The sequence below is a fragment of the Pelophylax lessonae genome (genome assembly GCF_965119305.1).
Source record: "Pelophylax lessonae genome assembly, chromosome: 2".
In the NCBI taxonomy this organism is placed as follows: Eukaryota; Metazoa; Chordata; class Amphibia; order Anura; family Ranidae; genus Pelophylax; species Pelophylax lessonae.
In genome coordinates, this window is record NC_138769.1 from 442,086,338 (window position 1) to 442,099,850 (window position 13,513).

The 13,513-nt window shown below is 41.9% G+C and overlaps 1 protein-coding gene across 1 annotated transcript in view; it reads right to left on the bottom strand.

Annotated features, from left to right (window-relative positions):
• LOC309546977 (pinopsin-like) overlaps window positions 1–13,513 on the bottom strand; it is a 265,613-nt gene that overhangs the window by 162,174 nt on the left and 89,926 nt on the right. The window contains exon 2 of the mRNA XM_082246745.1: window positions 7,857–8,333. Coding sequence (XP_082102871.1) covers window positions 7,857–8,220 — 364 coding nt within the window. The 5' untranslated portion in view covers window positions 8,221–8,333. The remainder of the gene's footprint in view (window positions 1–7,856; window positions 8,334–13,513) is intronic.

Here is a 13,513-nt window from a genome sequence, read left to right on the forward strand (position 1 = left end):
TAATTGAAGTGATGGATGCTGGAATGCTCTGTGTTCCAACACCTAAAACTTTTTTTTTTTTTTATTGATGCTTGCTGTCATTATGTATTTGCAGGAGTAAGCAGATGTTTTTTTTTTTTTTCACAGTCTAAAAACTATTGATGGCTGGCAACCCTGTTTATGAGTATGTGATGATCAATACAGTAAAGCCATGTTACAAACAAGAGAGGAAAAACAAGTTTATAAAAATGTTATTCACTTGTTAATGCAGTAAAATAAAATCAAAGAGAGGCAGAGAGGCAACTAGCCTTATCTACATTCAACTTAACAGAAAATCGAATACTAAAATTAAAGTGTAGGAGGTAACTGCAGTTTTAACCAGCTGGTAAAATGTTCAAATGTGTTATTTGCAATTTATAAGACCCAAGTGAACAATTTAAGGAAAATACCAGCAGAGCTCTGCAGCAAGCGGTATTTGTAGACTGAATTTTCTTACATGCTGCTGTTAAAAAAGGAACCAGTCCAATTAAAATAATTGCACACCTAAAAAGTGACACATGTATAACTATTGAAAGGAAATGTCAAATGCCAATCAGGCTTAGCTAAAAAAAATTAAAGTTTAGTTTGATTATTAGCATCAAACAGAAAAAGTTGCGTACAGATTTGTCAAAAGTGTAAAGAATATATTGCTAAAAAATTGGAAAAATAATTCATAGCTGGTGGTTTGTACAGTGGCAGTCATACAAAAATGAAAGAATAAAAAAACTTTCTAGTTCACTAATGAATTCTACAGTCATTCATGTATAAGAAGGTTTTTCAGCAACAACTTCTCCATTTGGCCCTCTGTCGGTTTTTGCATTTAGGGCTCTTTTTTCTAAATGCCTTTTCTTGAGCATTCTTTGGCACCTTTAAGATAAGTGAACGCATTGCCAAGGACAAATGCTCAGTTGGTAGTAATTTAGAGAATGTGCTAATCACGGAATTCTTTGTTTTTATCTCACGCTGATTCCTCCAACCTTAGCAAATTCCAATATTTTCGTGTCTTCCGACTTTTCCTTTCCCAGCTGGTCTTGCCTCCTACTGATTTTTCCTACACACTATTTCCTCATTGGTGCAGCCATTGCTGCCCATGGTATGGGTTTTTCGGATGAGAGAGATGGCTTTTAGGTAGACAGGAATAATTTCAAAATTTCTGCTATATGTTCGTCCTCACCTTTTGTTCTGATTTAATGTTTCTCTCCAGCATTACTTTAGATCATCGCTGACTCCTTCCTTTATTGGGCCTCTTACCACGCTGAATTTTGACACTGTTGGGAGAATTTTCCTTTGCAGTTGGAAGAATTCGTTGTTGCAGTTTTCATGGCCTTCCCTGGGTTGCTGGTATTACCTGAGACAATTGGTTTTAGGTCCCTTCATTCTTATCATTCATGTATAGGGAACAAATATGGGCATTACCGGTCTGTAGGTTCAATCTCCCCAGTTAAGCATGTGATTTGCTCGATGTTGTGACACTTTTACCAATCTATCGTTTGGTCCAACATTGTCCCCTTTTTCTGGTTTTGGCTCGTCGCATACTTTGTTCTTGTTTCTATTTCTTGTTTGGAGCTTTTTCACCGCAAGGTGAATAAAGGTGTACCGAACTGTTCGCCGGCGGACAGTTCCCGGCGAACTTAGCATGTTCGCGTTTGCCGCTGCGGGCAAACATATGCGATGTTCGGTCCGCCCCCTATAATACATCATTGAGGCAAACTTTGACCCTGAACTTCACAGTCAGCAGGCACATTTCCAGCCAATCAGCATACCTCCCTCCCACATCCTCCAACCTCCTATAAATAAGCAAGGGCAGCATCCATCTTAGATCATTCTGAAGCAGTGTGTGTTAGTGAGAGCAGGGAGAGCTGCTGCTGCTGCTGCTGTTAAGCTAGGGACAGTTGTTAGTCAGTGTTCCTGGTCTTGCAGTGTTCTTGGTCCACTACTGCTGTAAGGACAGCATCCTGACAGCACCCCAAAAAGCCCTTCTAAGGGCTGGTATTTGTGTAATTTATATATATATATATATATATATATATATCTAGTGTCCCCAAAAGCCCTTTTAAGGGCTGGTAATTGAGTTTTTTCTTTTTATATATATATATATATATATATATATATCTATCTATTGTACACTGCAGTTGCCTGCCCGCTGTGTGTGAGAGGCCACAGACCCACCACAGACTGTACTGTGTGCACACCACACTCATTTCGGGTGGCACAGGCACAGTACCTTGCATTTTAAAAAATATATTTTTTTTCCTCTGTCATAATTGCAGTGAGTGCTGTGTCAGGTCCACAGAGTGCACTGTACCCACTGCAGTGCACTGCCCACCACTGATATATATACGGTGGCACAGCATCTTTTTGCAAATTGAAAAAAAAAAAATATTTTTTATTATTGCAGTTGCCTGGGCTGCCAGTGAATGTCAGGTCCACAGAGTGTACTGTGCCCACTGCAGTGCCACTGCGTGCCCACCCACCACTAATATATACGGTGGCACAGCAGCTTGCAAAGTAAAAAAAATATATATTATTTTTATAATTGCAGTTGCCTCGGTGCCAGTGACTGTCAGGTCCACAGAGAGTGTACTGTGCCACTGCCCACCCACCACTGATATATAAGGTGGCACAGCAGCTTGCAAAGTAAAAAAATATATATTTTTTTTATAATTGCAGTTGCCTGGGTGCCAGTGACTGTCAGCCCGACACGTTGGAATTCAACACTGCTAATGTTCGACCGCCTGCTCCAACAAGAAAAAGCGGTCAATGAGTATTTGTATGACCGGGGTGCTAGGACAGCCTCTGCGGAGCTGGGTATTTTTTTTGCCACGTTACTGGACGCTCATGCGCAATGCCTGTAGGCTCATGCGTCCTTTTGAGGATGTGACAAAGCTAGTCAGTCGCACCGAAGGCACCATCAGCGACATCATCCCATATGTTTTCTTCCTGGAGCGTGCCCTGCGAAGAGTGCTGGATCAGGCCGTAGATGAGCGTGAAGAGGAAGAGGAAGAGTTGTGGTCACCATCACCACCAGAAACAGCCTTACCATCGCTTGCTGGACCTGCGGCAACACTGGAAGAGGAGTCTGAGGAAGAGGAGTCAGAGGAGGAATGTGGCTTTGAGGAGGAGGAACACCAACCACAGCAGGCATCCCAGGGTGCTCGTTGTCACCTATCTGGTACCCGTGGTGTTGTACGTGGCTGGGGGGAAGAACACACCTTCAATGACATCAGTGAGGACGAGGAATTGGACATGAGTAGCTCGGCATCCAACCTTGTGCAAATGGGGTCTTTCATGCTGTCATGCCTGTTGAGGGATCCTCGTATAAAAAGGCTGAAGGAGAACGACCTGTACTGGGTGGCCACGCTACTAGACCCCCGGTATAAGCAGAAAGTCTCTGATATGTTACCTAATTACCGGCAGGCGCAAAGGATGCAGCAGCTACAAAATAAGTTGAAAAGTATGCTTTACACAGCATATAAGGGTGATGTCACAGCACAACGGGAATCCAACAGGGGAAGAGGTGAAAGTAATCCTCCTCCTACCACCACAACCACGCCGGCAAGGACAGGACGCTTTACAGACGTCTTGTTGATGGAGGACATGCGGAGCTTTTTTAGTCCTACGCATCGCCACAGCCCTTCGGGGTCCACCCTCAGAGAACGACTCGACCGACAGGTAGCAGACTACCTTGCCTTAACTGCAGATATCGACACTCTGAGGAGCGATGAACCCCTTGACTACTGGGTGTGCAGGCTTGACCTGTGGCCTGAGCTATCCCAATTTGCCATTGAACTTCTGGCCTGCCCCGCTTCAAGTGTCCTGTCAGAAAGGACCTTCAGCGCAGCAGGAGGTATTGTCACTGAGAAGAGAAGTCGCCTAGGTCAAAAAAGTCTCGATTACCTCACCTTTATTAAGATGAATGAGGCATGGATCCCGAAGGGACTGACAGTGGGGGATGCATTTGACTAAAAAAGGCCTGATGACTCTGAGATGCCTTGGGCTAAAAATGGTCCACACGCTGCTGTATTTAATCTCTGCATGCCAGATGACTTGCGTGACGTCTCCGCCACCAACTACGGTTCAAGCCGCAATGTTTTAGTGCACTTTCTGCCTTGAAAACCTCAATTTTTCCGGTATGCAACAATACCTATTTTTTCATGCATGTGTACATGCCTAATTTTTCTGGCCTCTGGTGCTACACTGTGGCTGCAAAAAAACAAAAAAAAAAAAGGCACATACATGTGTCAATTCCCCTTCGTTATCGTTACCTTGTTGTGGTGAAGGGGCTTGCATATCACAATGAAGCAATCACCTCTAGGAGTGTGTTGGCAATGTTGGCACACCCCAGATGATAAGGTCGTTGCTTCATTGTGAACAGACCAAAAGCGATCAGCATGATAATTTTTCATAGAAAAAACATTAATTTTCTTTAATTAAAAAAAAAGAGGACAGCCTCTGCGGAGCTGGGTATTTTTTGGCCGCGTTACTGAATGCTCATGCACAATGGCTGTAGGCTCATGCGTCCTGACAAACCTGGTCGGTCGAACCCAAGGCAACATCATCGACCTCATCCCATATGCGTTTTCTCTGGAGCGTGCCCTGCGAAGAGTGCTGGATCAGGCCGTAGATGAGCATGAAGAGGAAGAGTTGTGGTCCCCATCACCACCAGAAGCAGCCTTGTCGTTGTCGATTGCTAGACCTGTGGCAACGCAGAGAGAGGAGTCTGAAGAAGAGAAGTCAGAGGAGGAAGGTGGCTTTGAGGAGGTGGAAGACCAACCACAGCAGGCGTCCCAGGGGGCTTGTTGTCACCTTTCGGGGACCCTTGGTGTTGTACATGGCTGGGTGGAGGAAGAGACCTTCAATGACGTCAGTGAGGACAAGGAACGGGACATGGCTAGCTTGATATCCAACCTTGTGCAAATGGGGAGTTTGCGGTTGTGCAAATGGACTGACTGACTGTTGGCCAATGGCCAGGTGACAACTGCACCCTGTTGGAGGCAGGGGCGCAGCGCAAGGTAGTGAACCCGATAGCAGACTGCTGCGGATGGACCGGAACATGAGCCCAAGATTCCCCAGGGCGCGGAGTCTAAGACCCAGCAGGTGTTCTAGTGGTGAGGATGGACTTGGCTGCAGCTGGGCCCAGGTCGCGGCCCCTGGGGTCCCCCAGGTCACGCTCCGTAGGGAGAGAAGGGAAGCAGCCACTCAGGACACATGGAATGGTGATGGGTAAGCCGAGGTCGGGGTAACAGCCAAACAGGAACAGTCAGAGACAAGCCAAAGTCGGTACACAGTAGATCAAGCACACAGGAAACAGGAAACTAGCAACAGGGAACAGCAAAGCTAGCTGGCCTGCAGTGCACTGGTTAATATAGACTTCCTGTAATGGCCTGGGGTGGAGCCAAACAGGGAGGAGAGATGATAAAAACAGCCAGAAGGAATAGTCTGGCCCTTAATGCAGACATGAGGAATGAGGAAGGATCAGGAGGGACAGGTAAACTACCAGACATTTATTGCATGTCCATGACAATGGGGAGTTTTGTATGTCAGAGTTTGGTCAGACTGTCACTGTGAAGCGGGCGTAACCCTTACACTATAAATATAATAAATAAGAGTAATAATCTGCCTAGTTGCTATTTCAACGATATTGGTGACCAATCCAGATTGTACTGTGTATGGTGTGCTATCCAAAAATGTAAAATAAAATAAACCTGTGTGATATAAATTGTTGAAAACAGCACTTTATATTTGGTAACACTGTATGATTATTGAAGCGGCTTACACATTTATTGATATACTCAGCATTGGAATCACATGAAAACATTGACTTTTCACGAAACAATTTATATCACACAGGTTTATTTTATTTTATTTTATATTTTTGGATAGCACACCATACACAGTACAATCTGGATTGGTCACCAATATCGTTGAAATAGCAACTAGGCAGATTTTTACTGTTGCGCAACACTATTTATTGTATTTATATAGCACAGAGCACTTTCTGAGGAGTGAGGTGTTTGCGGCAGTTGTAAAATCTAGATTAGGGGGGTAGCTCGCAGGATTCCAATCTGATTTTGAGTAACCCTTACACTACCTGATTGATACAATATACCTGATCGTATACACACACTGGATGTTTTAAAGCACGTTATTCCAAACAATTTAGGAATGTTAGGTGATTTATGCCCTTTATGGAATAAAACACAACTCTGCGTCAACTACGTAATTTTCCATGGGAGTTTTGCCATGGATCCCCCTCCGGCATGCCACAGTCCAGGTGTTAGTCCCCTTGAAACAACTTTTCCATCACTATTGTGGCCAGAAAGAGTCCCTGTGTGTTTTAAAATTCGCCTGCCTATTGAAGTCTATGGCGGTTCGCCCGGTTCGCCGGTTCGCGAACATTCGCCGATGTTCGCGTTCGCTGTTCGCGAACGGCGAATTTTAGGTTTGCGACATCACTAAAGGTGAATGCCTAGGTTTTTAAAAATTGTCCACAGGATTGGTGGCATTGTTGTTCGCCACAGGGGTCTTGGTGGAGATAACAGTATTTATTGAGACCTTATGGGGTTCATTTAAACAATTATCCTAAATATGGTAATCTCAGCCTACAATCTGGTGTCTTGACTTGCGTGTGGTGGTTTTGACCTTGCCAGCAATTGATGTTGCTTTATGGGCTATGCCCTCAAGTTAAATTCTGGGGTCAGTCTAATGTCTGTCTGGCACTAAAGGTAAGGACAGGCCTTTTAGACTATGTAAGTTTATGTTTTATGGGTGCTCACGGTAGAACTGTGACTGGCATTGTCGGGTGCTCACAGTATAATGAATGGCAGCATACCAACACACCTAATGTGTTACTGGTGAGCAGTGGTGTGAATGGACCTTACTATGTCAAGACACTGATTACATTTTCATGGCATATACAGGAATTATGAAGAGATACACATTCTTCCAAGACTTACTGCTGTCCTTATATCTTCTGGTTCCTTCCTTCTCAGTTGGTGATGACATTCTCCCCTAACTGGTTAAAGAAGAATTCCAGATCCGTGGAATATCCAGAGAGTATTCACCCCGATCCAAATAAGAGGCTATCACCATCCCCTGTCTGTGGAGTGGGTAAGAAGAGGAGTGGAAAAGGAGAGCCATATAACTATAAGGCGCATTCCTTTATATATTGAGGTGAGCGGCTAGCACACCCTTAGGGGTCCTAAGGATTAAGAAGCACCCCTATTAATATTTGGTGAAAGGTGGAGGTTTAACAGTGAAGAGAAAAAAAGAAGGAAAACCGCTGATGTGGGTTAAATTATTTGGACACTATAAGCACTTTTGTTCACTCATAATAAGCACTTTATATTTACCTGCTTTTACTTATTTGCATTGTATGACCAATTGTCACTTTACTCACCTTCAGTTTATTAGTTTAAAGCAAAGTTCATTTTTTTGATAGCAGCACTAGAGCACTTTATATATTTTACATTTTATATTGGAATTGATTTCACCAATATCGTTATATTTATTTCAAGTTACATATTTAAGTGTGTAATTTTAGGAATATGTATTGATTTTGAACACTATCACAGAGATAACCTAGGCTGATCTATATCATTTTAGTATCACCATTTTTTTCACTATTGAGTGAGAGCCATTTAAGTTTTCCCTGGAGCGCGATACCTCCCCCCTCCATAAACTTGTTTATACACTGTCTGGTTCACAGAACGGGTATACGCAGCTTTAAGGGGTGTTACACATGTATAAGTTATCCTCTAGATAGCGCGAGACTCACATCACTATCTATAGAATTTTTTAGAACATAACACATTTGTGTAAAAAAAAGATGTACTTACCAAAACAAGAATTGACAAATCCATACCACTGGCAACCATAATCTCCACCAATCCATTCACCTTGAATGCTGGATGTAAAACTCAGCGTTGTACCAGACACACACACTAGCATGTCACTAACACTGATATTTAGCAGCATCATATTGACAGGTGTTCTCAGAGTTTTGAATTTGCAGAACAGAATCAACACAATAAAGTTGTTCAGAAACCCAAAGACAAGAATAAATCCAAGAAAGATGGCCACCACTGTGTGTCCAGTTCTAGACATTACAGGTTGTTGCGATTGGGAAGCATCATTGTCCAGGTTTAAAGAGGATTCATAGCTGAGATTTGTTGTCCAGTTTGATTTCATGTCAGACATCATTGCAGATCTAATAAAGCAGATGTCTGAGGTAGCATGAAGCAGTAGAGTTTAGTAAGCTTGGATGATTATTTTCACCATGTCATTTCTTTATTTCAGATTTTATAGACCCCGATCTAAAACACACATAAAAAAAAATAGTTATACATTTTGCTGAAAACAATTGATATTTAAACATTTTTTTTACATATCACATTAAGTTCTTGACTGCATCATATTTTATTTCTTTCTTAGGTTCCGTCTACCCAAAATTGATCTTTACTTTTTTAATTTTTCTTTAACAGGTGCTAAATAGTTAAACTGCCTACTGCTATATACATTATATTACTAAAAGTTTTGTGATGCCTTCCTTTACACCCACATGAACTTTAATGGCATCCCAGTCTTAGTCCGTAGGGTTCAATATTGAGTTGGCCCACTCTTTGCAGCTATAACAGCTTCAACTCCCCTGGGAAGGCTGTCCACAAGGTTTAGGAGTGTCTACGGGAATGTTTGCCCAATATTCCAGAAGCGCATTTGTGAGGTTAGGCACTGATGTTGGAGAGAAGACCTGGCTCCCAGTCTCTGCTCTAATTCATCCCAATGGCGTTCTATTGAGGTCAGGACTCTGTGCAGGCCAGTCAAGTTCCTCCACCCCAAACTCACTCATCCATGTCTTTATGGAACACTTTATATACATTTAAAAGTAATTTTCTTATTCAATTCCTCTCTGCTTTGAATTTATGTAAATAAAAGATTAAGATAACATACAAAACAATACATTTTATTGTCGCCGAGCGCCTACACCTGTAATGTATATGCAATGGTAAGAAGGCTTTGCAGAACTGTACTGACTAAGCAAGGGGTGTGTAAGACTGCTGCAAATAAAATGCTGTTTTCATATAGAGAGCATCTGTCTTTATCTGCTGCCTGCTGCTTGAGAAAATGTTACATCCACATTCTAAGCCTATTCCAACTACCCAATACAAAATGTTTTTTTTTTTTTTTTTTTTGGAGTAGGAAAAGGTTATTAAACCTGTCATATATATTTGTTTTTGCTGTTATAGAAACATAGACAATTGATAGGAGAAAAATAGTCCATAGAGTCTGCCCATTTTTTGTTTTTTTTTTTACGTTATTGTCTGATTATAGATTTATGTTTGTCCGCCTTTCTAAGATTAGTTTTGAAGTTTGAGGTTATGTCCCCGTTTTCTTGATTTTGGTTTCATATTGAAAAAACTGCCTTCCTGAAACTAATTCACCCCCTTTATGTATTTAAAGGTTTCAATCATAAATATCAAAGGTTCCTGTGAGCTACTACGACCAATACTACTTCAATCAGCAAGCCCTGATCACCATCTCATTAAGTATATAGTGCCATACTAAAACAAACCTTAGCGCTGCGCTAAATAATATAATGATATAACAATCAAAGAAATAGATAAATAAATAAATAAATAATAACAACTGTTGGAACCTCAGTTTTGACAATTGTGCTATACTAGAGGTAACATGTGAATTAATAATACTTGTAATATAATCAAATGCTTCTTTTAGATAACATAAAGTCCTTCATTATGCATATTTTATGTAAATATATTGTGATAATACTCCCCGCCACCGACATCCGTGTTGTATAGGGTGCTCACTCTTTCTTCTCCTTTCCCCTCAAGGACAAGGACAGTGACGGCACCTGGTGGCTAGATAGAACCAGCTTTCAGGAGTGTAGACTGACAGCTTGACGGCATGAATGAAACCGATGTTGGAGGATATTTTGTATGCTTAGTCTGGTGCGGTGAAAGCTCCAGCAAAATGTGAGTACCCATACCATTGTTTTTAATAAAGTTATGCTTTTAAGGGAATAAGCACTATTGACTTCTTTCTTCATATGTGACATTGCAACAGTACTGTGGAGGTATGGAGTGAGGAAACAAGCAGTATGTACTGGGGCTAACCAAGTACTCATTCCCAGGCCAGGGAGAGGTAAAAAGGCGTTCTTAGACCAAGCTTAGGTGGGAGGTCACGTCATTGGAGGTGAAAATCCAACTATCAGGGGGGGGAGCACTCATCGTGGTGACGCATTGATGTGTACATTTAACTGCACGAAAGGAGAAGGAAGAGAGAGCCCCCCTGTACAACACAGATGTCTGTGGCGGGGAGGATTATCACAATATATTTACATAAAATGTGCATATTTGTGGACTTTATGTTTTTAAAAGAAGCATTTAATTATATCACAAGTATCATTAATTCACATGTTACCTCTATTATAGCACACTTGTCACAACTGAGGTTCAAACAGTTGTTGTTATTATTTATTTATCTATTTCTTTGATTGTTTTATATATTATTTAGCGCAGCCCTAAGATTTGTTTTAGTAAAGGTTTCAATCATGTCTCCCCTTTACCTTAATTTCTACAGACTGTAGATAAGTTCCTGAAGTCGCTCTCGATATCTTTTATCCCCCAAACCTTTCACCATTTTTATTACCCATCTCTGGACTCGTTCTATTTTATCAATATCTTTCTGTAAGTCTCCAGAACTGGACACAGTATTCTAAATTAGATCTCTCTATATAGAACCTCCTTCTTTCTACTGGTAACTTCTTTAGTGATGCATTCTAGAATTCTATTTGTTTTCCCACTGCCTCGTCACACTGTTTGCTCGTTTTACATTCTAAAAAAAAAAACAGATTAGTCTGACATGATCCGCCCTCTGTAAGCCATGCTTCTTTGGGTCCAGCAAGTTGTGTATTTAACGATCCCTCTTTTCAGGAGCGATCCCATTAAATTGACTAAAACTGATGTTAAACTAATTGGCCTGTAATTGCGAGCTTCTACCTTGCTGCCCTTCTTGTGGATAGGTACAATATTAGCTTTCCCCCAGTCATGGGGAAATTCTCCTATTAGAAGAGATTTATTAAATAGATCAGTTAATGTTCCAACAACTATATCTACTGTCTATATTGGGGGATTAACTCTGTTCTAGTAAAATTTGTTATTAGGACTGAAAGTTAAGGAATATCTAAAATTTTAAGTTCTTACTGGAACATGATCAGAGGGGAAATCTTTTACCATTTGCTGCGGTGACAACTACAAGAGGATTTCGCTCATTTTGGAGAGAATTCCTCTCAGTTCCTCATGTACCCTATAGGACAGGAAGTAAAGTGAAATTTCCTCAATAGGATTTAGATGGCAGAAATAAAACCTCATAAGTGTTTTAAACTATCCCAACTTTATGACTCTATCTGCAAATAAATGTAATGCTACCCCCAAAGAAGTCACTGGAAATTGCCCAGGTTCTTTCCAAAGTAAAAATTAAAGAGGTAGTGGGTATGGTGCTGCTCTGCTAGGTATAAGTGTGTGTTTCCCTTTAATTAAAAATGGTGCTTTGTGTTTTGTGTGTAAACACATAATTATGTGAAACAATTGATATAATCAATATGAACGTTCAACATTGTTTAAATACTTTTTAATATGTGCAAATAATGCAGCAATTAAATATCCAACACATTCATTTTAAAATAAAGTGACAAATTCTTATGGTGACCAGAAATTGGTAAACAATAAACTCTGCAGTGATAGATACGTTCATCCAATCTGTTATCTATCAAATCTTGGTGTGAAATAATTAGTCCAAAATAATTTTCTAAATTTCCAAAATTAAGGTGACTGGTGCTCTTTTATCTGTGCTTGTAACACATCTACTGCAGGTGCTCCACTCTGTGTTCTCCTTATGTTATTGCAATCAAGGGGGTATCTCATTTTTCACAATTAAACCCCTTGTAACAGGACCCCAATCCATGTATTTATTCAGCTTTCTGATCCTATAGCCAGTTTACCCCCTTTTCCTCAGTTGTATGTAAAAAGAAATTACATCCTACAATGACATCCTACAATGGCATCCCACAATACTTATTCCAGTGAACGAAAGGACATGCACTTACATTTGTTCAGTGTTTGATGAGCAAAAAAACAGGAAATCCGGGTTGTCTATGCGTTCCACGGACCTAGCAGGAAGTGTCACAATGACGCTGGAAGCTCCTTCCTATGCGTTTCGTCACAACAACTCCATCTTTCCCCAGTAGCTTGCTCTGCAGTCAGGCACACAATCAAATTCACCCTTTGCCTGAAAAACCAGTCTAGGGGTGTTCTTTGTGGGGTTTTTTTGTAGTAACTGGGATAAGGTTGAGAGAGTTGAGTGGGACACTCCAAAAAGAGAACAGGTTGAGGACAGAAAACTCCTTTCTGAAAAGCTGAAGCAGAAGCCAACTGTAGACTTGGCTTGTAGTAGAAGCAGTTAAAAGTAGGCTTCTTTCTTTAGAGCACCAAAAGCAGATTCCCTTCACAAAGGACTAGATAGACTAAGCTCTTCAGGACACCAGCCGATATCCCCTTTAAATGAGCACACAGCTGACTAGCTCAAGAGGGGTGTAAGCAGCCCAAAAGTCTCTAAGGTCTCACTCATTATCTGTACTCACAAATGTCCAGGGAAAGTTGGTTTCCTCCTTTCAACATCCATGTGACACCTGTGATACCAGACTAGATCTTCAGAAGACAGCCCATCAGTCAGCCCAGTGTAGTTTTAGCATCCAGACTCTAACGTCGACCACCTGAGGCCCCACGAACAGCAAACACATGGCAGCAGAAGGAAAAGATCCAGAATACATGTGTCTATTTATACAGACTCTCAGCAGCCTTCAGGACCATCCTCCCTAGGATTGGCCAGGGCTGTATAAATATTCATGTTGCTTTTTGTATTGTTTCACACCTATGTTTCAGAGAGTTCTCCGGCTCTTCAGTGCCATCTTAAGAGCATTAAAGGGCCCCGGGCAATGCAGTGCACTGGGGCCCCGCCTACACAATCACACACGAGAATAAAATTGCAAATTATCGATAAGGCGATTTTTACTGGTACAGCAGTGCAAGGCTAATGACCGCTTCCAAGTACGGGGGCTGGGTCCGGTGAACACACACAGGGACGGGAGTCAGACTCGACTATCCTGTGTGTGCCTATTCCTGTGGAGGCGGACAGGCATTCCTGCAGTTGTGGGCTCCTCCTCCATGGCCCAAGTGGCCTGACAGCAGCACGGGGCCGACAGGCGCTTGCCACCTGCTAAGTTTGGCGGCAGGATGTACACAGGATTTGGGACTAATGCTTTGCTGGGGCTGGGTCACTGGCCAGGTGGGGCCCTCTGGGCAAGTGGGGCCCCTGGGCAACTGCCCAGCATGCCCATTCAGTAAGATGGCCCTGCGGCTCTTTGGAATTCAGAGGAAACAGGCAGGCCAGCAGCAGCTGAAACCCTGCCCTAACTAAA